The sequence below is a fragment of the Vicugna pacos genome, chromosome 13, assembly GCF_048564905.1.
Source record: "Vicugna pacos chromosome 13, VicPac4, whole genome shotgun sequence".
In the NCBI taxonomy this organism is placed as follows: domain Eukaryota; kingdom Metazoa; phylum Chordata; class Mammalia; order Artiodactyla; family Camelidae; genus Vicugna; species Vicugna pacos.
Window position 1 is genome coordinate 63,586,352 of NC_132999.1, and position 23,766 is coordinate 63,610,117.

Sequence of the window (23,766 nt, forward strand, 5' to 3'; positions counted from 1 at the left end):
ATAACAAATGTTGCCAAGGCTGTGGCAAAAAGGGAGTCCTTGTGCACTATTGGTGGGAATGTAAATTGGTGCAGCCACTGCAGAAAACTTGGAGGTTTCTCAAAAACCTAAAAATAGAACCACCACATGGCCCAGCAATTCCACTCCTGAGCATACATCAGAGAAAAACAAAAAACATTAATTCAAAAATACACATACACCCCAGCTATTAACAGCAACATTATTTATAATTGCCAAGATATGGAAGCATCCTAAGTGCACATCAATAGATGAACGGATAAAAAAGATGTAGCATATATACGCAGTGGAATGCAACTCACCCATAAAAAAGAAGGATATTTTGCTATTTGCGGCCCTTCATTCACTTTTTTCACTTCAAAAACCAGAATTTTATAACTGGCACAAGCATTTCCATTGCATCAAAAACAACCAAATGCCTAGAAATAAACTTAATCAAGGATGTTACCTATACTCTGAAAACGGAAAAACACTGATGAAGGAAATCGGAGATGATACAAGATACCTTGTGTTCTTGGACTGGAAGGATCAGCATTATCAAAATGGCCACACTACCCGAAGCAATCTGCACATCCAGTGCAACCCCTGTCAAAATACCCACAGCATCCTTCACAGAACTAGAACAAACAATTCCAAAATTTACATGGAACCATAAAACACCCCGAACTGCCAAAGCAATCTTTTGTAGGTCGTTTTTTTTTTTTTCCTCTTTCTTCTTTTTGTTCTCTTTTCTTATGGTTTGATGACTAGAGAAGTTGCTTTAGCATTTGTTGTAAAGCTGGTTTGGTGTTGCTGAATTCTTTTAGCTTTTGTTTATCTGTGAAGTTTCTGGTTTCTCCATCGAATCTGAACGAGAGCCTTGCTGGATGTCTAGTTTTTTTTTTTTTTAAGGCAAGCTAATTATATTGTAGTTATATTTTTTAGAAAACAACCTTATTGAAAAAACAATAAAAATAAAAACAACCTTATTGAGGTATAATGTACATATCATAAAATGCACCTGTTTTTAATGTATAGTTCACTGATTTGACAAATGTGAACATTTGTGTAATGACCACGATAATTGTGACATAGAACATTTCCTCACCCCAAGACGTTCGTTCCTACACCTGTGCAGTCCGTTTCCTTCCAGCTCCAGCCCCTGGCACACAGACCTGCTTTATATCATTATAGTTTCACCTTTCCTTGAATTTCTCATAGATGGAGCCATATACTCAGCACAGTGATCCTGAGTTTCACTCATGTTTGTGTGTGTGTGTGTGTGTGTGAGAGAGAGATTCTTTCCTTGCAGTTAACCAGTGGTTTTTGTTACATGCATGGTTGGTTTCTTTCCTCATCAGAGTGGACATCTGAATTCTTAACAGCTTTGGGCAATTATGAAAACAGTTCACAAATGCAGATTTCAAAACATTTAAGACATTGTGGAGGAAACCCGAACACTCGCTTGATATTTAATGATTTAAGGGGAGCTCCATCCTACTTGCTTGGTGGGATGCTGCCTGATTCGTGGATTGTTGAATAAAGACAATTAGAAAAAAATATATTAAGGAATTTATCTTATATTTATATTTTAGATGTCTTTGTATTTTATTAATATTTAGGTGAATTGTTTTGTGGTTTGTTTTTAAACGGAGTCTTTCTTTTCGAGGGAACATTTACGGATGCCAGGATGTGCCCTCAAATTTGTTTTCAACTCACCTGGAGTCGGTGTGTGGGTAGAACAGAAGGGAGCCAGAGCCTGTTTGGTGGGGACTTGGGGACTCATTTCCTTCTCCTCCCTGCTCTGGTAGGCGTTTCCCAAATAAAGAATAAAAAGGAAAACAGTCTCCTGAGTCCTGCCTCTGCATCTTGGCAGGGGGCGGGGGCAGGTAGGGGCCCAGGAATCTGCGTCTCCCTCAGTGCTCCGCTGGGAACCTGAGAGCTACGGTCTGACGTGGGGCTGGCAACCCTCCAGCAGCCTTCCGCTGTGTGCTTGCGTCTCATTTCCTCAGCTGCCCTGCTGTCCCAGGACCCTTGTGCTAGTTGGCAGTCTCCCAGCCCTCCTGACACCTGCAGTGCAGAGGCCCCTCCAGCCCTGGTGGGGCTGCTTCTGGTCCGGCCTGATTGGTGGTCCGGGTGGGTGTTGCTCCAGTCCCACCCCGCCCCTGGCTGCACCAGTTCCTGCCTCCATCCCTCATTTGCTTGTGAGAGAGCCAGGCTGGGTGACTTCTGGCTGAGCGGTGAATTCCTGGCACTATGGGGCCAGCGATGGGGCCAGCGGGAGATTGCTGGCTGATTAGAGGAGGGGTGGTGCCTGAGGGAGGCCCCCAGGAGTTGGAGATTTGCTGCATTCCTGGGCGGACGGGAGCGCCCAGAGGAGACAGAGAGGAGGCTGCTAAGCCCCGTGCCGGTAACCGGTCTGGCCAGCTTGCTGCAGGATGAGGCTGCTCGCTTGGGCTCTCCGCCTCTGTGAGCTCAGCAGGCAGGGTGCTCCCGGGAGGCCAGTCAGTGCCCGGGTGTGTCTGGGGCTCAGGATCTCCAAGGGGCCCAGGGAGAGATGCTGGGCTTCCATCCGGGCTGTTGGAACAAGGTCTGACCTGCCATCTCATCCCTGTGTCACTATAAGGTAGGAGGAGGACGCGACACCGCTGGGCTGCCGTGCCCTTGGCGTCCAGCCTGGGAAGCCATGTGACTCAAGACATCTTGGAAATGAATTGGAGTGGGCAGCGGGTACTGGGTGTTTGTGAGCCTCGTATTTTGTTGGATTGAGCATGCCCACCTCTGTGTTCGTCCTTGGTGGAGACCTGGCATGTTCTGCCCCCAGGGACCCCCACTCAGCTTTGTGAAGGAGGTGGGCTTTGGGAGCTTGAGGCAAGCATGGAGATCAGTTCACCCTGCATGCCAGCCGCCCGGCTGGCAGGTCACTCCCGGCAGGTTGTGGGTGTCTGCGCTCCCCTGGGAGGGGGAGGGGGAGCTGTGATTTTTGGACTTGCAGGCTTGTGCTGGTGTGATTGGATAATCCTCAGCCACACAGTGAGCTTTACAAAACCCTTGTTCAGTGGGCGGGTGCCCAGGCTTTTGTACCAGCTTTATTGAGCTGTACTTCACATCCCATTCATTCACCCACTGAAGTGTACATTTTAGGGGCTTTATATGTTCAGAGTTGTGTGGCATCACCACTGCCAGTTTAGAACATTTCCACGACCTCAAAAGAAACCCCTGTGCTCTTCAGCCATTTCTACCCCTTCCTCCTAATCTGTTTTCTTTCTCTATAAAGCTGCCAATTCTGGATGTGACAGCCATGCAGTGTGGTCTTTGTGTCTGGCTTCTTTCCCTCAGCATCGTGTTTTCAAGGTTCTTCCTTGCTGTCACGCATGTTGGTGCCTCTGTCACGACAGTCTGCCGTGTGGATGCGTACCACTTGCTTTATCTGGCCGTCAGTTCACGTTTCAGTGTGTCTACCTTTTTGGCTATTAAGCTCAATGTTACTATGGACATCCCTGCACAAGTGTTTGTGTGTTCATATAAAAAAATTTTTTTTTATTGAAGTGTAGTTGATTTACAATGTTAGTTTCAGGTGTACAGCAAATCGATTCAGTTATACATATACATACGTATATATTTATTTCCAGATTCTTTTCTATCATATGTTATTCCAAGAAATTGAATACAGTCCCCTGTGCTATACAGTAGGTCTTTGTTGTTTATCTATTTTATGTACAGTAGCATGAGCTCCAAACCTCTGAAATTTCCTGAGTGGTAGAGAGTGTCTTCTGTTCTCCTGACAGCTGCTAAAACCTTTGGAAAAACCTGGGCTAGAGTGTTTTTTATATGCTAAAGGAGATGAAGGTGCCTGGGGAATCTAAGACAGCTTCAGGGTGGGGAATGACCCAGGCACGATTAGAGGGTTGTAACTTTCAGCCCTACCCCAGACCTGGGCGTGGGGGAGAGAGCCTGGAGGTTGATCTGATTTAATCTAATTGACCTGCCCCTGTACTAGAACCTCCTTAAAACCGCTAAACAGTGGAGTTCTGGAGAGTTTCTGGGTTGCTGAACACGTGGACACATGAAGGTGCCGGGAGGGTGGCTTACCTGGAGAGAAGGTGTGGAAGCTCTAAGTACCCTAGTCTCCACCCCATCCACACCTTGCCCTGGGCATCTCCTCCAGGCTGTTTCTGAGCTGAATCCTCTATAATAAACCAGTAAACTTAACCCTGAGCCCTGAGCTGCTCAAGCAAAGTGTCCACCTGAGAAGGGGTCAGAACTGCATCAAACTGTAGGACAGACACCCAGCTGGTGGTCGAAGGTTGGAGACTTGGCTGATGTGGGGAAAAAACCCACACATTGGGTGTCAGAAGTGCCGTGACCCAGGCACGGAATTGCTGGGTCATACAGTTGCTGTGTTTAGCCTTCTGAGTGAGTGCCAGACTGTTTTCGAAAGTGGCTGCTTCACACTCCCGGCTGCAGTGTAAAGGCCCCACGTCCACCAACACTGGTTACCTGTGGTTTTGCTCATAGCCACCCTGGTGGGTGTGCAGCCGTGTCTCACAGTGGTTTCCATTTGAATTTCCCTGCTGATTAGTGATGTTGAGCACCTTTTCATGTGCTTGTCCACCATTTGTACATTTGGAGAATTGTCTGTTCAGGGCCCTGGCCTATTTTTCAATTGGCTTGTCTCCTGGTGATTGAGCTGTAAGACTCCTCTGTGCTTTAGAGACAGAGCCCTGCTCGGTGTGTGCTTCGCAGAGACTCTCTTCCCTTCAGTGGGTTGTCTTTTCACTTTTAATGTTCTCTCTTGAGGCACAAAGTTTTAAAATTTTGATGGAATCCAATTTATCTTTTTGTTTGTTGGTTTGCTTATGCTTTTTATTGTCCTTAGAAACCATTGCCAAATCCAGGGTCACAGAGCTTCCCATGTTTTCTTTGAAGAGTCTCACAATTTAAGCTCTTGCACTAGGGCTTTGACCTATTTCGAGTTCTTCCTCATAGTGTGTGAGGTAATGGTCTAATTTCATTCTCTTGCATGTGGCCGAACCCCTTTTTATAGACTGAGAAGCAGGTGCTGAGTGGCCGAGTTTCTTGTCAAGGTCACAGGCTGGTAAGTGGCTGGCTGGAACCACAGCCTCCGACTCTTCGCCAGAGGCGTCTCCGGCTTCTCCTAACTTGCTTTCATCTGATTCCCAAGGGTCATTGATCTCTGACCCTGAGGACAGAACCAAAAGTCAGCGAGCTCACTCCGTGAGCATGCCTTTCATGCCCTAGAGAATATGGAGCGCTTGGCACACACTGCATTTCCTTGCAGAAGAGGCGTGACTTGTGTGACGTCCATATCTCTGTTTCCTGCCTCCTTGTCCCTGAATACCAACCCCGCCCTCGTTGACCTTTCTGTCCCAAATGCCCCCACTCCCACCATGCTGTTCTGTGACTTTAGCCTGTCCCATGGCAGGTGGCAGGCTCTTGCTGCCCAGGCCTCTGGTAGGGCAGGTGCAAACCCCTTTGTGCCCTGACTCTAACCCCTTCAGGCCTGAAGGCCCAGGGGCTCAGACTTGTCGAGGCCAGGGGCCAGCAGGCATGACCGCGGCCATCTAAGCCACGTTTAAAACTCAGAGTTGGGAGGTTGCCTGTAGCAGTCATGCCCTTCAGTTTGGCCCTGCAAGTGCATTTGACCGGGGTTCAGAGAAGTCTGCAAATCAGAATTTTATTCCAAACTAGGGAGGTTGCTGTCCCTAGGAGTTGAAGTGGAGTTGAAGTGTTCGGGAGAGAGAACTATTTTTGCGAAACTCATTTCCCCACCCTCTTGATGTAATTGTGGGACGAAGCATCCCAGCAGCTGCTGAGGAGTAGCCCTGTGTCCTGGAGGCATCGCCTATGTTCTGAGCTGTCGCTTTGACCCCATCTGCCCTGCCCCCCAACCCTGCACGCGAATGGCACCGGAACCGCCTTTGTTTTACAGATGAAGGAGCCGAGGGCTGGAAGGACTTGTTCAAGGTCAGCAGGTCAGCACAGTGGGCACTAGAATCTAGGTCTCCAGACACCACGGCTCTGCCTCTCACCTGCTGGGCCCTGCCCTGACGGGGCCTAATGTCTAAAGGGAGGGGCTGGCAGGGGGTGGGAAGGGACAGAATGGGATTTCAAAATGTAGAATAGATAAACAAGATTATACTGTATAGCACAGGGAAATATATACAAGATCTTGTGGTAGCTCACAGTGAAAAAAATGTGACAATGAACATATGTATGTTCATGTATAACTGAAAAATTGTGCTCTACGCTGGAATTTGACACAACATTGTAAAATGACTATAACTCAATAAAAAAATGTTAAAAAAACAAACAAACAGGAGGGGCTGGGTGATGGAGACACCTCTGACCCGCCAGCTGCCCTGGAAATGGCCTACTGCTTACTTTCGGTTTATGAGTGAGCAGGATTAAAAGTCTGAGGTGTGGTTTATCTTCTAAACTCAGCATAGGGCCGGGAGCTTCTCAGAGCCTCAGGTGCCTAGAGGAAAGTGAGTCCCCTGATGCTGGGAAGGCCAGGCCAGTGTTCTCACTGGGCATGTGCCCTAAGGCCCACCCTGGGGTCTGGGAGGAGCAGCTTACAGTTCCCACCCCCATGGAATTTGTCCGGTGGGTCCCCGAAGGGCTCCCACTGTGTGTGCTTTGCTGTCACCCAAGGAACGGGGGCTAAAAAATGCGGGAGTGGGTATCTGGTCCCCCCACCCCAGTCCTGGCCTGTCCTGGCGCACCCTGGCCACTGGTAGGGGACATGCTGGAGATGGTCGCTGCCCCTCTCTCCCTGTACCAAGTCCAGGCTTTGAATTCCAGCCTCTTCCTGAGCCAGCTAAGTATTTCATGACCTTTTGGACTTGGCAGGTGGCAACCTTAGCCTCTTAACTGATCAGGAGGAGCAGGGGCGGGTGGCCATCGTTTTCAGTTTCTTTGCTGTTCTGGTGCTGTGTTCATTCAGGTATAACTGTGATACTGTGATTCACAATAAGGAATATGTATTTGATCTTCATCCCTGTTTCTGGCACAGTCTAATTAAAACTCTCGGAATTTCCTAAGTGATGAGAGTGATAAAGGTGTCTTAATATTCATAATACACCCTTTTCAACCAAGTTTATGTTAATGAGGTGACTTTTAGAAAGTACCCAAGGATCGGGGCTCGTGGCCAGCGGAACTGAGCACATGGCTGTCGGCTTAGAAGTTTCCATCCCAGCCCCCTGACCTCCGGGGAGGGGGTGGTGGAGAGTGAATCAATGATTTAATCAACAACTAGTAATTTAATCTATTGTGTTTATGTCATGGAGCCTCCATAAAAACCCAAAAGGATGAGGTCAGAGGGGTTGTGGGTTGGGAAGCCCATGGAGGTTCAGGGCATGGAAACTTCCTGCCCCTCCCACATGCCTCCACCCTGCCTGTCTCTTCATCTGGCTGTTCATAACCTTTAACATCCTTTGTGAGTAAATGGGTTTCCTGAGTTCTGTGAGCCACCCTAGCAAGCTAATCAAACCCTCTGTAGCTGGTGCGTCAGAAGCACGGGGACTTGTGCCTGGCGTCTGAAGCTGGGGGCGGGGTCAGTCTTGGGGACGGAGCCCTGGACCTGCGGAGTCTCGTGCAGTCTCCGTGTGGAGAGTCAGAATTGAGTTGATTTGTAGGGTGCCCAGCTGATACCAGAGAACCGCTTGGTGGTGGGGACAGCACCCCTCAACCTCCCACATTGTAATCTGTGACCAGAACTTTAGGCTTCTGTTTGGAACTCAGAGCTTTTTTTTTTTTTAAACTGGGAAAATAACTTAATTTCGTTTGGGTGGGTGGGCAGAGATCAAGTCTCAGAACTTCTGGAGCTGCTTCTTGCCCCCCGTGACAGTGTTGCCGATCTGGACACTGACCCCTGAAGCAGGGGGACAGGTGCACGGGTGTTGTAACTCAGAGCTTTAGCAGCTAAATTGGTTTTGCTGCTCTTTGGTGTCTCAAGAAACTGGACCTGAGTTGACTGCTGTTCTGTGCTTCCTTTAATGGCAGGCTGGTCCCACCTTCTTGTATAAGCAAGGCTCTTACCAGCCCCTAGCTTGCCTAAGTGGCCCGTGTCATCAGAAACATAGCAGTGGTTTTGTTTCAGCCACACCAATGATGATGTTTTTGACTTGATTTTGTTTTTAGTTGCTTCCACGAACCTAAGTTTTTACACTTATTTTTATATAGTTAATAGAGTATAGAAGAGAATTAATTTAAGGGCACCTTTAGGTAGTTTTATAGGAAGTTGCCAGGCTACCTTCCAAAGTGGCTGCCGCTGCGCTCCCGCGGCAGGGGTGAGAGTCCCCGCCGCCCCGCGTCCTTGGCAGCGCCGGTGTCGTTGTGGTCGGGGTCTCTGCCGGCCGTTCGGGTGGGGGCGCAGGGGCTCTCACTGTCTGAGCGTGCAGCCCCCTAGCGACGTGGCGCTGAGCGTCTTCCATCTGTGCGCCTCCTTCCACGAGGTGTGTGCTCAGATCTTCTGCTCATTTTCACACTGGGCTGTTGGTTACTGGACACAAGTCCTTTATCAGGTGTGAGTTCTGTAAATGTTTGCTCCCAGTCTGTGGTTGTCTCCCTTCTCTTAGCAGTGTCTCACTAGGGCCTTCAGTGGGCCCGATCCAGGAGCTCGGTCTACCTGCCTTCTCCTAGGCCACGGGAGCCTAGGAGACAGCGTAGGGCGTCACAGCTTCGAGCGACTCACAGCTCTGCATCGACCCTCCAGGTTACAGGGGAAGGAACAGACCCACGGGGCAGAGGCCGACTTGGGGGCACATGGTAGTGTGGCAGAGCCACGGCTCGAGCCCAGACCACAGCCCCTGGGCCAGCTCACCCTTGGCATTTCTGTGCTGCCTCTCGGGGGGGCATGTTCCAGCAGGGTCTGCAGGGGATGCCTGGCAGGATGGGCTGTTTGGTGCCCAGGATGTCGGGTGGGGCCAGGGTGCTCAAGGCTGAGAGAGTCACTCTTGCTTTCTTCTTGGCTCCTTCGGGGTCAAGTCCAGATTCTCTCCACCGGCTGCCAGGGCCAGTGTCTTCAGGGGCATCCTCCTTCACGCTGAGATACAGTGTGGCCGTGTGGCCCACTGGCCAGTACCCTCAGTTACTCCGGAGAACTCCTCGGAGCCTGCTCTTCTGCCCTCAGGCCTTCGGTGCCAGTCCTGGATCAATACCAGGGGCCTGGATCAATACCTTGGTGGGGCCTGATGTACTGAGCTGGGCTTTTAGTGAGGCCATACCTGGAGCTCCTGGGGCAGTCTGGCCACCTTCCTTCCGCCTTCTCAGGGCCGTGGCCATGGAGCTGCCAGCTGAGATGCTCTTGGAGAAATGGGTCAAGTTCCACTAAATCCTCCTAGAGTCGGTGACTAAGTAGAATCCCAAGGCATTTGCCACTAACATGTGATTCTCTACTCGGCAACTGTGGGGTGGGTGTGAGGGGTATTTATTTATATTATTGTGGTATAATTTCTATAACTGCACATATTTAAAGTGAGTAATTCAATAACATTTGACATGTGTATGCACCTTTCCCCAGATCTGAAAGATGCCACTGTAATCAAGGTAATGAGCACATCCATAGTCTTAAGAGTTCCTTCTGGTCTTGGTGACCCCTCCCTCCTCCTCCCCTCCCCAGGCAGCTGCTGATCCACTGTTGCCATAGATGAGTTTGCATCTTCTAGAATTGTACAGAAATGGACGCACACAGTAGGAGCCCTCTCTTCTTTCACTCAATATGATCATTTTGAGATTCATCCATGCTGTTGTGAGTATCGGCGTTCCACTCCTTTTATTGCCAAGTAGCGTTCCGTTCCACGGCCATACACAGTTTGTCCGTCCATTCATCTGTGGATGGGCATTTGGGTTGTTTCCAGTGTTCAGCTGTTCCAGGGAGCACTGCTGCGAGCATTCGTCTGCAAGTCTCTGTGGGGACATATGCTTTCGTTGGTATATATGGGTTAGTACTCGGAGGACGTTGGGTGGTGTGTTAGGTGTAGGTTCAACTGTTTAACAAGATCTTATGGTAGCTCACAGCGAAAAAAAAGTGACAATGAATATATATATGTTCATGTATAACTGAAAAATGGTGCTCTGCACTGGAATTTGACACAACATTGTAAATGTTTACAACATTGTAAAATGACTATAACTCAATAAAAAATACTAAAAAATAGTTTAAGAAACTGCCTGACTGCCTTCCTAGGCGCTTGTGCCGGCGCGCCTCTCCGGCGGCCACGCCGGGGAGCTCCTTTCCCTCCACGCCCAAGGCAGCGCTCAGTACAGTCAGTCTTCTCAGTTCTAGCCGTCTCAGGTGTGCAGAGGATCTCATTCTGGATTTACTTTGCAGTTTCCTAATGTCTAACAACATTGAGCATCTTTTCACACATGTATATGCCACTGACATAACTTGTTTGGTGACGTGTCTGTTCAAGTCTGTTGCCCATTTAAAAAAATTGGGTCTTAGGTTTTCTTATCATTGAGAGTTCTTGAGTCATCCAGGTATAAGTCTCTGCCCCTCCCAGCTTCCTTGGGCTGGGGGAGGTGGGCTTCTGTGGGAGGAAGGTGGCCTCCACTTCTAAGAAAAGTGATTCAGAGCCCCCCTTGCGTTCTCTCTCCTGGTGCCCTCCCATCAGTTGGGCGGATTGGTCCTTTGAGCTCTGGTGCCCGCCCTCTCGCTTCTTGCCTCTCCACTTGCTGCGGTCCTTGTTGACTCAGGTGTAGCCCTGGCTTCCTGGGCAGGTGTGGGGCACATGGAGGGAAGAGGTCCTGCCTTCTCGATCTTTTTCAGTTTCCAGATGACTTTGGAAGCTGAAAAACACGGTAGCTATTTCCCCGCAAAGTATACCAAACACAGCCTCCTGCATGTTCGGAGGATGTTCCCAGCCCCCTGAGCTAGTTCTGCTTTGTTCACTGAGTAGAGAAGCCTTGCAGCTGTAGGCCCCTGTGTCTAGCTGTGTGTGATTTTCTTTGGGCTTAATTATGGGAGTCACTTTCCTGGATGAGAGTGAGCGATCTGAGGGCTCGTGGCCACACAGTGAGCTCAGGAGCTGGGAGGGGTGGGCCTGTTCCCCACAGCTTTGGACATCTAGTTGTTTCGTGTTTTTTAACAGCTTTTTTGTGATATGATTCACTTACTATAAAGTTCACTCGCTCTTTTGGAGTGTGCATGGTTGTGCAACCACCCCAACTGTCTGGTTCCAGGGCATTTTCATCACCAAGAAATAAAGCCCGTGCCCGTGAGCAGTCGCTCCCCGCCCCCTCCCAGTCTACTTTCTCTATGGGTTTGCCTCTTCTGAATAGTCTATACAAATGGAATCATACACTGTGGTCTTTTGTGTGTCTGGCTTCTTTCAGCATCATGTTTCCAGAATTCATCCACGTTTCCATGTTTCAGTACTTCATTCCTTTTTATGGTCAAAATGGCCCGTTGCATGGATGGACCACGTTTTATTTATCCATCCATCCACGGTGGACAGCTGGGTTGTCCCTACCTTTTGGCTCTTATGAATCATGTTGTGAACCCTTCCAGACATTTGGTTTTATAATTTTTAAAATTCTATTCATTTGTTTATTTGGGGGGAAGGGTTAGGTTGGTTTGTTTGTTTATTCATTTATAATGGAGGTACTGGGATTGAACCCAGGACCTTGTGCATGCTAGGAACACACTCTACCACTGAGCTGTTCCCTGCCCCCTTGGTTTTATCATTTAAAACGGTTCTTAGTTAATTTACTAGATGGAAAATAGCCCCCCATGGTTGCTTAGCTCCCAAATTGTTTACTCATAAGGCTGAACTATCTGACAACAAGTGATTCCTCTTTGGGGAAGGGCCTGTTACTGGCTGGAGCCGGCGTTGGAGGAGGCCTGGCACAGTCCTGACTGGTTTGATTGAGCTGCAGGCGGAGTTTCAGGCAGTCAGCTTTGTGTCACCTCTTGCAGATTCTGCGCTCCCCGCATTCTATTTTTCTCTAATTTTTATTTTTCACTCCAAGTTCCGTCGGTTTAGGTTGTGACTCTGTGTCCAGGCTGTGGGTAATTGATCCTGCCTGTCGTTCAGTGGCTCCTTCCCCAGAGCTGAAAGATGTCTTCCCTCTAAGCATGCTTCATTTCGGTCTTCACTTCTGTGGCTAGTTTGTTTAAAAGCGTTTCTCTAGATAGCGTTTTCTCAGCCATGGACTTTTGGTTCATTTTTCTGCGTCTTCTGTCCTGCATTCAGCATCGTATGGTGTGTAAATCCTCGCCCCTCCGTTGGTTGACTTATCGTATAGAAAATTTTATCCGGGTGCAGGTTGATTTCAGTGTTCTCCATTTGCTCCACTGACGACTGTTTCATCTTTAAGCCCGTCTTGTAGTGTTGTAATGCTGTCTCTGTAACTCAGAGAGAACCTGGTGGGGCACACTGGGTCTCTTGTGTGTGTGACAGTGATTCTGGTCAGGTTCGCTGTGCCAGCTGGCTGGGGTCGGGATGGAAAGCACAGTCGGCTGGTCTTCACAGCGTGCCTCTCCCTCCGGCCGGCCCGCCTTCCGGGGGCAGCAGCGCTGGTGCCCTCCGGGTCTGACTGACGTGGGCCTGGGGCAAGCTTCCTCACCCCACTTCCTGCTTTCCTCCCAGGCAGAAGCTGGGGCTTGAACCAGGTAATTTCCAACATCTCTGTCTACTCCAATCTCTTGTGATTTTAAGGGGTTTGGAAAGGCCACAGAGCATGCAGCTCTGGGAGTGATGGGGTGCTTCTTGGGGAGCCGCCCCCATCTGGGGAGGGTGCTGTGCCCAGCATGCCAAGCAGAGAGAGACGCCTGGGTTGCTTAGAGAGGCAGCGATGCCTGTATGTGGGGACTGGGCCAAGTCCAAAGGGCACAGCTTCAGGGCCGAGGACCCCTCTCTGAGTCCCATTTGCGGCTTCGGGAGGGACCGGTGGAGATTCCAGAGAACATGCTTTTGCTCCGGCGAGGTGTGCCCCTGAAGGTCTTCAGGAAGGGCGCTGATGAGGCCTGTCTTAGGGAAAAAGCCAAGCTGTGAGTTGGGAGCTGTGAGAAAACTGTGGGATGCCGGGGTAAGGGTGTCTGGGGGAGACCCTGGTCTGTGTGCCTGGGTGAGAGGACCTGAGACGTCCAGACATGTGGCTCTTGGATGCCTGGTGGCTGGAGTGGGTGTCCCGTGGCCTTGGAGCCTCTTCTCTGACCTGAAGGTGAGCGATGGACTTGGGTCAGGCCTAGCATGGGCCCTCTTGGGGGCACCCAGAACCCACTGTGGTGGTCTGCGTCCTAGGTGGTCTGTGGAAGCAGCACGTTGGCCTCTTGGTCTGGGAGAGGGGAGCGAGGCCAGGTTTCTCTGGGCAGGGGGGGCAGGAGGAGGGGCTGGCTGCTGGCCGGTGTACCCAGGTCCTAAGCATCCCGCTGACCTGAGGGGACCCAGGGCCCTGGGGCAGGTAGGGGAGCCCCTGTCCGCTCGGCCTCGCCCAGGCTCCTCACTGTCCTGTTTGACGATCCCCAGCTCTCTGCCCTGTGCCTGGCAGGGGCACGACAGTGAGCAGACGGCCCGGCCTGCCCTGCAGGAATAGTCGAATAGTCTGTGGGGCCACTGGCTAAAATGCTGTGGGAGCAGCCAAAGGGCTGAGGGGGAGCTGCCGCCCCGGCCAGGACCCCGGCAGGCTGTGTGGATTGGGGAGGCTTAGGGAAGGTTCTCGGCCCAGGCTCAGCCCCGACTTCCCCTGTGGGTGGACGTTCTGGGGTGTCCGCTGGGCCCCTCCCTCCGCTGCCCGGCTCTAGGCCCTGAGCAGAGCCGAGCGCCGCCTTGCTTGAGCTTCCAGTAGAAGGGGCCTGGTGGATGGGGCGGCGGGATCCTGGGACCGCGGCCCTGCATCGGGTGGCGCTGGGGCTCGGCCATATCACGGCACGTCCAGCCTCGGCTCCCGGGGCCAGGGCCATCACACCTGCACCAGGGCCACCCAGATGGTTGGCCTTCTTCCCCCAAACCTAGTGGTGGGGAGAAGGTAGACCTGTGGGTCCTCCCTGGGGGAGGGGAGGCCTGGGGGCACCCGGGGGCTGTCCTGGCCACCTTCACACCTGAGAGGTGGGGAGGAAGGTCTGGCGGTGGTGGGGGCAGGGGTGCCGGCTGGAGGAGAGCAGAGGCTGGTGGAGCCGGCTGCACCCGCTACCTGTTCCCTTCCAATAGTTCTCCAGCCCCTGCCGCTCGGGGGCGGGGCGGGGTGGGGTGGCTGGCCTGGGAGACAGGTTTCAGATGCCAGCTCCTCGGAGCTGGGTGCAGGGCTCTGCTTCTGGCAGGGACTCTCACTGTGAGGCTCACTCGCTCTGGCTCATGACCTCTCTGGCTCCTGGTTTTCAGGAAGCTCTGGGTCAAGGGCTGAGCCGGCTTTTGTCGACAGCCCGGAGCCGCCTGGGATGGGCTGTTGCCCCCCTACCCCGGCGGTCTCCTGGGGGCTTCTCAGAGATGGCACCTGTGCCTTCTTGGTCTCATGGCACTGTAGTGGAAGTTCTCAAAGATCTTCTTCTCCACTGTTGTTATATACAAAACGAGGTTTCTATGACAACTGGCTTTTGGTAGACTTGTCAGATTGGTGAAGCGGCCCCTTCCTGGTTAGACTGGGTAGCTGAGGAAGCCAGTGTGCGCCTCACCAGCCCAGGCGTTGGGACGGTCTTTGTGGTGGGGGAGGACTGGTGACTTGGCTGCAGCTACCCCCTGGCTCTCTGGCTCTCTCTGGACCTGGGACATCCCAGCCAACATGGCTTCTCAGCTGAGCAGGTAGCAGCCATCACGGGACCCCCACGTGGGGGCCACTGCGGCGGACGGTCTGTCTGGCGATACTCTGAAGGGGTCAGATGGTAGAGGGGTCTCAGTCTGTGTGTCCAGCAGGCTGGCTGGCCTCACGTGGCCAGGGACACCCATGCCTGGCCCAGCTCTTGCTGACCTTGGACGTTAGGTGATTAACTGGAGCTGGGGCAGAAGTGACTGCCTGGGCTCCCAGTGGGGACAGATCGTGGGTGCCTGGAAGAGCCAGGCAGCTGGGCTGGGCGCTCTCCTGCCTGTGGGTTTTCTGCAGTTGGGTCGAGCTCTGCTCAGCTTCCTGTCTGCTCAGCCCAGGGTGCTCTGGGTTCCTGGGATCAGCGCAGCTGGTCGGCGGTCCCCTGCGCCAGCTCCTTCCCCTGCCCTGCTGTGGGGCCTGGGAGGGTCCCAGGGACTTTTTCCTGGCCTAGCTTCTCTACCCTGCCTCATCTGAGGGATGTGGTGGGGTCTTTGGGGGTTGAAGGAATTTTGCTAGAATCTTCTTAAGCAGCAAATTGGAGAGAATAAGCAGTGCATCTTGGGCTTCTGTTGGGCAGAGTCCCCCATAGACAGGTGGGGTGTGTACCTGACTCTGGCCTTCAAGGCCCACGGTCGAGGCTGCCCAGTGTGAACTAGTCCCCCAGCCCACATAGTCCTCCCGGCCTGTGCCTGCCCCAGGTCAGCCTGCAGCTCCTTTCTCACCAGGAGTGGTAGCCCCTGCTCCTCCTCTTCCCTCCCTGACCTGCCTTCAGGCTCCTGCCTCTGCGATGCTCCTGCCAGGGCACCGCCTTGATTGCCACCTGCAGCTCCTAGGGAAGTGGTGGCGTCTGTTGGAAATCCACTTCCTGACCTGACGTTGCCTATCTGGTTTGAGCCCAGTTCAGAAGGAACAGATCCAAGGAGCTTCTGGCACAATCTGTGAAGCGTCCTTAGAGCTGTCTGTCCTGCAGGGCCCACCTGGTCCCTGGCTGGTTCTGCCTGTGTTTGGGTGCAAGGGGAAACCCCAAAGGGACTTAATCAGTGCTGGAGACCTGGCTGTGCTTGGCGCTGCCACTTTCTACTTGAGATATTTCTGCTTTCACTGTTGGGTGAAGGAAACAGCCCCCCAGTTACCATGGAACTCACGCAGCAGTGTTTTAAATTTAGCACTGACATTTTCGTGTCCAAGTCAGAGATGCTGGCCTCATGCTGGGGGCGGGGGAGGGGAACAGGCACAGGTCAGCCCCCTCTGGAGCTTCCACCAAGGCTGCGGGGGGTGGGGGTGCTGGCCTGGGCTGGCAGGGTGCAGGAAGCAGGGACTGAGCTGGGTGCAGGCCGTGGGGCTCACCCCTGCCACCTAACTGCTGCCTTTTGGGGGTGGAGCTGGGGCCCCCTGGGCAAGGGCTGCAGGGGCACAGCCTGTCTGAGTCTCCTGGGGTCACTGTAACAAATGGCCACAAACTGGGTATCTTAAAACAACGGAAGTGCATGTTTTCACAGTCTAGAGGCCAGAAGCCCCAAACCTAGGAGCCTCACGGCTACGCTGCCTCTGAAGGCTCCAGGGGAGGGTCCTTCCTTGTCCCTTCCAGTCTGGGGACTGCTGGCAGTTCCTGTGTTTCTTGATTTGTAGAAAATCACTCCCTTCTCTGCCTCCATTGTCATGTGGCCTCTCCCCTGTGTATGTACAAATTTCCCTCTTCCTCTAAGGACATGGGTCATTGGAATAAGGCCCACCCTATTAACCTCAACTTAACTTGATTACATTTCCAAAGACCCTATTTCCAAATAAGGACACACTCGTAGGTTCTGGGGGTTAGGGGTTGAACTGATCTTTTTGGGGGGACAGTTCAACCCAGTACAAAGGCTCTGGCACCTGCACTGGCTCGGCTTTGGGGGTACCCTGAGGAGCGGAGGGACAGGCCCGGACCTCAGGGCACCCAGAACACAGTGGGGAACAGGGATGGCTCCTCCAGCCTCCCAGGCGATCCTTTGCCCGTCCTCTCTGTTCCTGGTGTGGCGTCTCCCTCTCTGTTCCCCTGCCTCTCTCCTGCCCCGGTCAGGACACAGTTTTGCCCAGCAGAGAGGGTGGGCTGGGGACCAGGTGCCAGCCAGGCTGGAGGCTGGTGGCCCTGACGTGGTGAGTTCAGGGAAGGCCGTGCTGAGGACCCGTGTTCAAGCTGTGCTTAGAAGAAATTTTGAAGACTATTGATTTATTTGTGCAGGTTGACATGGCCTTCAATTCAAAAGGCACGGAGGCATCTCAGTGAAGTTTCCCTCCCACTCCAGCCACCAGCTCCCTTCTCCTGGGCAGTGGAAGCCTCCGGGTTCCCGTATCTCCCCCTAGCTGGTCTGCCCTGGGCCTGCAGGGGTAGCCACCTGGTGCCCATCATCCTGTGCTTTGCTGTTTTTCATCTAACAGGGCATCTTGGAGAACACTGACGCTCTTGCTCAGGCTGTGCACCCTTGGGTTGTGTGGGTGTAATTTACCCAGGACCCTGGGGCAGTGTGATGTTGATGGTGCGGGGTCCCTGGGGACCCCCAATGTTGCAGGGTCACTCCAGACTCTGCCTCAGGCCCCAGGCGCTGTGCCCTGTTCTCCCATCTCAAAGGCTGCCTCCTTATCGGTCCCTTCTTCAGTGCCCCGCCAGATGTAAGCACTTCCTCCCTGCCCTGGGGCCCTCTGTCTGCCCTTCTCTCCCCAGCCCTGGCCCTGCATCACTCTCGGCCACTCTGGCGTGTACAGCCCCGCTTTACAGTCAGAGAAAGCGAAGCCCACAGAAGTAAATCAGGCTTCCCCGGAGGCAGGCTCTGGTACTTCTAGGAAAGGCTGCGTGGTGTTTCGGTCCTCACCTGTCTGCATCCAGCCTCAGCCCCTGCCCCATCAGAGCATCCCCTACCTGTGCACATGGGAGCACCAGCCTGCGTGCAGAAATACAAAGGAAAGAGTTTGATACAGTAGTTTTGTTATTTGAATTGGCTACCTCTTAACTCAAACTTCAAAAAAATAGTACAAGCTCGAATTTTTAGAACTCAAAAAATTGTTTTTAATTTTATTTTTTCAGTTTTTTTGATGTGTGATTGACATACGACATTGTATTGGCTTCAGGTGTGCAGCATGTTGATTTGATATATGTGTGTATTGTGAAATGATGTGAAACAGTGAGTTTTGTGAACATCCATTATCTTACATAGTTACAGTTTTTTTTCTTGTGATGAGAACTTTGGTTTTTATCTGATGAGAACTTTTAAGGTCTACTCTTTTTGCAACTTTCAAATATATAATGTACCATTGTTAACTTTAGTAACCACGCTGTACATCACATTGCATCCCCATGATTTATTTATTTTGTAACTGGAAGTTTGTACCTTTTGTCCCCTTCACCCATTTCAAACCCCACCCCCACCCTCTGCACTTCCGGGAACCACCAGTCTGTTTTCTGTATCTAAGAGTTTGGGCTTTTTAGAGTCCACATATAAGTGGGATGATCTAGTGTTTGCCTTTCTCTGTCTGACTGACTTAGCGTAATGCCTTCAGAGTCGGTCCATGTTGTTGCAATGGCAGTACTTCCTTCTCTTTTCTAGCCGAATTGTATATGTGTCGTACATATGTATGTGTGTGTTTGTATGTAGACCACATCTTCTTTATCCATTCATCCGTCAGTGGTTGCTTCTGCCTTGGCTGCTGTAAATAGCGCTGCAGTGAACATGGGGGTACAGATACCTCTTCAGCGTGGTGATTTCATTTCCGTCGAATGAACACCTAGAAGTGAGGTTGCTGGATCGTGTGGTGGTTCCAGTCTCAGTTTTTTGAGGACTCTTCATGCTGGTTTCCACATCGGCTGTACCAGTCTACGTTCTCACCGGCCGTGCCTGAGGGCTCCTTCCCCTCGCTGCCTCGCCCACACTTGCTCCTTGTCTCTTCGATGATAGCCGTCCTGGCAGGTGCGAGGCCGCGCGTCCTCGCGGTTCAGGTTTGCGTTTCCCTGCTGGCTGGTAAGGTTGAGCGTCTTCCCGTGTACCCGTTGGCGTCGGCATGTCTTGTTTGTAAGAGTGTCTGTTCAGATCCTCTGCCCATTGTTAAACTGGATTGCTTGGGGGTTTTGCTGTTGAGTTGGATGAGTTTTTTATGCACGGTGGGTATTAACCCTTTATCAGTTATGTGATTTACAAGTGTTTTCTCCCATTCAGTGGGTTATCTTTTCATTCCCCTGGCGTGTAAAAGCTTTTTAGTTTGATGAGGTTCCACTTGTTTATTTTTGCATCTGCCACCTTTCTTGTTGATGTCAAATCCAAAACTCATCACTGAGGCCAATGTCAGGCAGCTTACGCCATGTTTTCTCCTAGGAATTTTATGGCTTTGGGTCTTACGTTTGAGTTGATTAAAAAATATTTTAAATGAACATTTGAGAAGCCAAGTGAAACTTCTTTGCTATGCTCTAGGGGTTCCTCTGGCCACTGCTGGGGGGACTGTGGCCCCCTGAGCCAGTGATGTGTGTGAGAAGCAGGGGGCCTGAATGCCCCCCAGGATGGAGGGGTGACATTTGGGGATGGCCAGCAGGTACAGACAGCTGTCAGTCACCCCGGGACGTCAGTGCTCATTTGCTCCAGAAAATGGCATCTTAAGGCTCTTTCTTGGAGCTTCCAACCTTGCTGCCATCAGTTGGCTGACTGCTTACAGCAGAGGGAGGCCCTGCTGGTGACCATTCACTTCCCCGTGTGTACCAGGCACGGCGGTCGGCTGGTCAGCTGCATCACCTTGTGGGGCTCAGTCTTCCCACGGTCAGATGCCGTGGAGCTGTTGTGCCTGTTCTGCAGACAAGGAAGTGGGGCAACGAGTGTTTGGGCAGCTGGCTCAGGTCGCCCAGCTAGTAGACTGGGAGCCAGGAAACACCTGAGACTGACCGGCTTAGCCCCCGAGCCTGAAAGGAGCCAGGCCCGGAGGGAGTGGAGCTCTGTGGCCCAGAGCTGGCCATGGGCTGAACAGGCCAGGTGGGCCCAGGTGATGCTCGGCTCCCAGGACCCGCTCACGAGCTCAGTGCCTGGCCGCTGTCTCCAGGCCTGAGGCTGGGGCAGGCAGATTTCGTCAGCCAGACGAGTGTCTGGGAAAGTGCCAGGCTCGGCTGGGGTTGCCCAGGGTAGGAATACAAAGCCAGTTTGCTGGGGTTCCAGGGATTTCATAGAGCTTCCCCGGTGCCAAGGCAAGGGGAAGTTTTTCCTGCTGGGGAGCTGGGGTGGTATTTCAGCCCTTCCAGACCTTGGAGAGCTCCCAGGGAGTCAGCCCCGCCGGGTGCCCTCTCGGAATACAGGGGGCAGGCGGCGAGCGGGCATTCACCTGCTGACCGAGGTCTCAAAGCGGTAACTCGTTTCCAGTTCTCAGAACATCCATGGCCTCATGAGGCCAGCTTCTCTAGGACTCCTGATGGAGGTGGTGATCCTGGGAATTTGTCCATTTTCCAAGGGGTGACAGCCTGGCTCCTTGTGCTGGTTCATCTGTTCTGGTTGTGGGTGGTCCTGGGAGCCAGGTGCAGGGTGGGGGGCAAGCGCATTGGGCATCCCACAACCAGGCTGCCTCACTGCCACTCTCACGACCTTGCGGAAGGTCCCTGTCATCACCCCTTCCCGGCCAGGTTGGGGGGTGGTTCTCCCACTGGCGGGCCGGGTGCCTGCAGCCCCAGGGCGGGGAGGTCTGCCTCTCTGCCCTCCTTTTTTCTGTGGCCCTTTGGCCCCTTGTCTGGCCTGTGGGATCAGCACCCCACCCTGAGCAGACAGGCGGGAAGCTCTTTGTCCTTTGTGAGCCACCGAGCCCTTTGGAGGAGCTTCTCCCCCGGCTGCCAATGTCATGAGTGCTGTCCTTGCCGAGACTTCAACCTGCAGCTTCCCTCTCCTCACCTAGGATCATGCGGCCAGACGACGCCAACGTGGCTGGCAACGTCCATGGAGGAACCATCCTGAAGATGATCGAGGAGGCGGGGGCCATCATCAGCACCCGGCACTGTAACAGCCAGAACGGGGTAAGCATCCTGAGACCCTTCCCCAGCCTGGCCGGGGCCACATGGACTATTCCGGGCTCTGGCAGCGCACACCACTGATGGGTCAGGAAAGGAGTTTGGATGGAGCCCAGGCCTAGAGCCTTTCCCTCCCTTGTCCTTGGGCCCTGGGGGCTTCTGGAGGCTCCAACCCAATCAGCCCTGGACAAGGGACCCCCCCTTGGATTGACACTTGGTTTGGGGGTCAGCGAGGAGGAGTGAGGACCTCCAGAAAAATGAGCTGAGAGCCAGCTGACAGCTGCCTTTTCAGCCCTCCCCCTTTGTTCCGGAAGAGTCTTAGCCGCCCCACTCCCCCGAGGGCCCTACCCTCACGAAGCCTGTGTGGCTGGCTGGTGGCAGACCGCCTGGGCCCGGTGTCTGTGGGCAAGTCTGGTGGCTTCCTGGTGGTGGGGCCCAGCAGGTGCCCCTATGATGGTGCATGCTCTCCGCCCACTGCCAAGACAGGGCCAGGCTTGTGGTTTTAGGACTTCAGGGCAGCTTGGGGCCCCAGCCCAGTGGGATCCAACATTCTCTCAGAAGCCCCCCCTCAGGTGCTGTTGGAAGGGGTCTGTCTCGTGCTGCAGCTGCCAGCTTGGTTCAGGCACAGAAGGAAAGCCTGCGGCCTCTGGGTGCCTGTAGGCCTCTGCTAGCCACCTGCTGGGTCACTATTGTCTGGGCTGAGAGAAGGGAGATTCCACATCAGCGTAGACCGTGTGCGCACGTGTGTATGCGTAAGAATGAGCCAAACCGGTGTGTGTGTGTGTGTGTGTGGGTGGGTGGACGGACCTGGGCCTGCAGGGCCCAGGAGGAATGGGAATGGGTTGGGCTCTAGAAGTGTGAATTTATTTTGTGCCCTTGAAGTTCCGGGGCAAGTTCGGCCACATTCAGAGAGCGCCCTCTGGTGGCCATGATGAGGATGGCCCTGAGCCCAAGGGGCTGGGGCTGGGGTGGGGGCCCAGCCCCTGGTAGACCCTCCCAGAGAGAGGCAAGTGAGGGTCTAAGGCAGGCCTAGCAAAAGAGGCCGGACATTGGGAAGAAAAAGCCCTTGGACTAGGGAATGAGGGGGAGAGGCTTGGGACGCCACGTGGGTGCTGGTGCCCTAGGTAACCTCGGGATTTAGTACCCACCTAGCTAGGGATTTGCAGAGCTTTGACGTATTTGGCCTGTGCACTCCTCACAACACCCCTTAGAGCTAGAGGTGCTTTTTATTACCCCCACAGCACTCAGGAGGAAACTGAGGCACAGGGAGGTGGAATACTTGCCCGAGGCCATGTGGGGAGACAGGTGGTTGGTCAGGGCGTCGGACCTGTTCTTTGAGCCCCAGCTCCTCCTCATTCTTTCCCCAGAGTGAGCCTGGGATGCAGGTTTGACATGTTGGCTGGAAGATGTCTCTGGGCTAGTGGTCCCAGGATAGGGATCTGGAATCCCAGTCTCAGGAGGGTGGGTGTGAGCCCCAGGCAGCTCCAGGGGGCTGATGCTGGCCTCTGCGTGGCTTTTCTGGGGCTCTGGGTGGGGCAGGGGGCACCCCCATCCACACACCCTTGATGGTCTCATCCAGTCTGTGGCTTTAGTACCACAGTGTAGCCCCGAGTTTCCATCTCCAGCTGAGGCCTCTTGGCTGACTCCACCTGGACGCTTAATCAGCCCCTCAACCTGGATGGGCCCAAAAGACACTCGGAACTTGCTCCCAGGCTGCTTCTCCCACGGTCTCCCTCTGCTCAGCAAATGACCCCTGCAGCCTCCAGTTACTCAGGCTCAAAACCTGGAGCCTCCATTCACCCCTCCTCTTCCTCTCACACCTGTGGATATTGGCTTCCGGTCCTGTTGGCTTCACCTCCTGGATAGTTCCAGATCTGAGCGCTGCACACCAGCTTCACTGCTGAGCTGCTGTCAATTCCTGCCTGAATTGCCTAAACAGCTTTCTAGCAGGCCTCCCTGCCCATCCCGTCCCCCTGGTCTGCTCTCCAGCAGCAGCCAGAGACCCATTCAGTATGAAGTCAGGGCACACTACTCTGCGCCAGTGGCTCCTACTCCCTGCCCGCAACACGCTCTCTGGCCACACAGACATTCCTGCCACAGGACCTTTGCACTGGCCCTTCCCCCTGCCTGGGCTGCTCTTCCCCCAGAGATGCACTTGGCTCCCCCCTCCTTCCAGTCTCTGTGCCAGCACCATCCCTGGCCTTCCCTGAGGACCAGCTCCCTCGCCGCTCCCAGCTCTTGTCCACAGCACTGTTGCTCCTGGCACGCTGCCATTTTGCTCGCTTATCTTTGGGCTGCTTCCCCCCTAGAGTGTAAGCCCTGCTGGGGCAGGTACTTCTGCGTGTTGCTTCCCCACTGGATGCTCAGGATTTGGACCAAGGCCTGGACGCACTGGCCTCCCATTAACCATCTGCCGGTTGTCGGAAGTGCATGTCTGGAGTGGTCGTCTATGGAGAGCTCCTGTTGGATGTGCACTTACGATGTGCCAGTGGCCACATTGTGTACTTGACCTTCCTTATCTGGGGAATCTTCTTAACCCCACTTCGCAAGTGAGGAAACAGAGGCCTGCAATAGTCATGTGGGCTTCCCAAAGGTCACAGAGCTGCACCCTCTGAGCTGGCATCATCTGAGGGGCCCTGGGTCGGTGCAGGGGCAGGCGCAACTCAAATAATAAGAGTTGCAAGAGTTAACCCTTTCTGGACCCTGATCCCTATGTTTCTGTGAGAGAGGGATGGCCCCCTGCTCCTCTCCACACACCATCCCCTGAATCCTGGTGGCAGTCTCAGGCAGGCAGTCTGTGTTTTGTAAAGAGACAAGGTCAAGGGCTAGTAAGTGGCAGAGCTGAGATCTGAGCCCAGAGCTCAAACCTGTTCTCCCTGGCTCTGCTTCTGAAGCTGCTGTCCTGGCTTCAAGCCCTGGGGCTCCTCAGGAGCCCAGGCCCTGGTTTTCCAGTCACCTGCACCCAGTGCGATGCGGGCCACCCTTGGGAACGTGGCAGA

At 53.3% G+C, this 23,766-nt stretch overlaps 1 protein-coding gene across 6 annotated transcripts in view; it reads left to right on the forward strand.

Annotated features, from left to right (window-relative positions):
* Positions 1 to 23,766, forward strand: part of ACOT7 (acyl-CoA thioesterase 7) — a 94,465-nt gene that overhangs the window by 5,739 nt on the left and 64,960 nt on the right. For 3 of the 6 annotated variants that reach the window (XM_072975516.1, XM_072975517.1, XM_072975520.1), the window contains exon 2: positions 20,656 to 20,773. In XM_072975516.1, the coding sequence (XP_072831617.1) occupies positions 20,656 to 20,773 (118 nt within the window). Of the gene's footprint in view, positions 1 to 2,114; positions 2,134 to 2,420; positions 2,624 to 14,715; positions 14,763 to 20,655; positions 20,774 to 23,766 lie in introns of those variants that run through there. The other 3 variants (XM_072975519.1, XM_072975515.1, XM_072975518.1) reach the window with 3 other exon arrangements.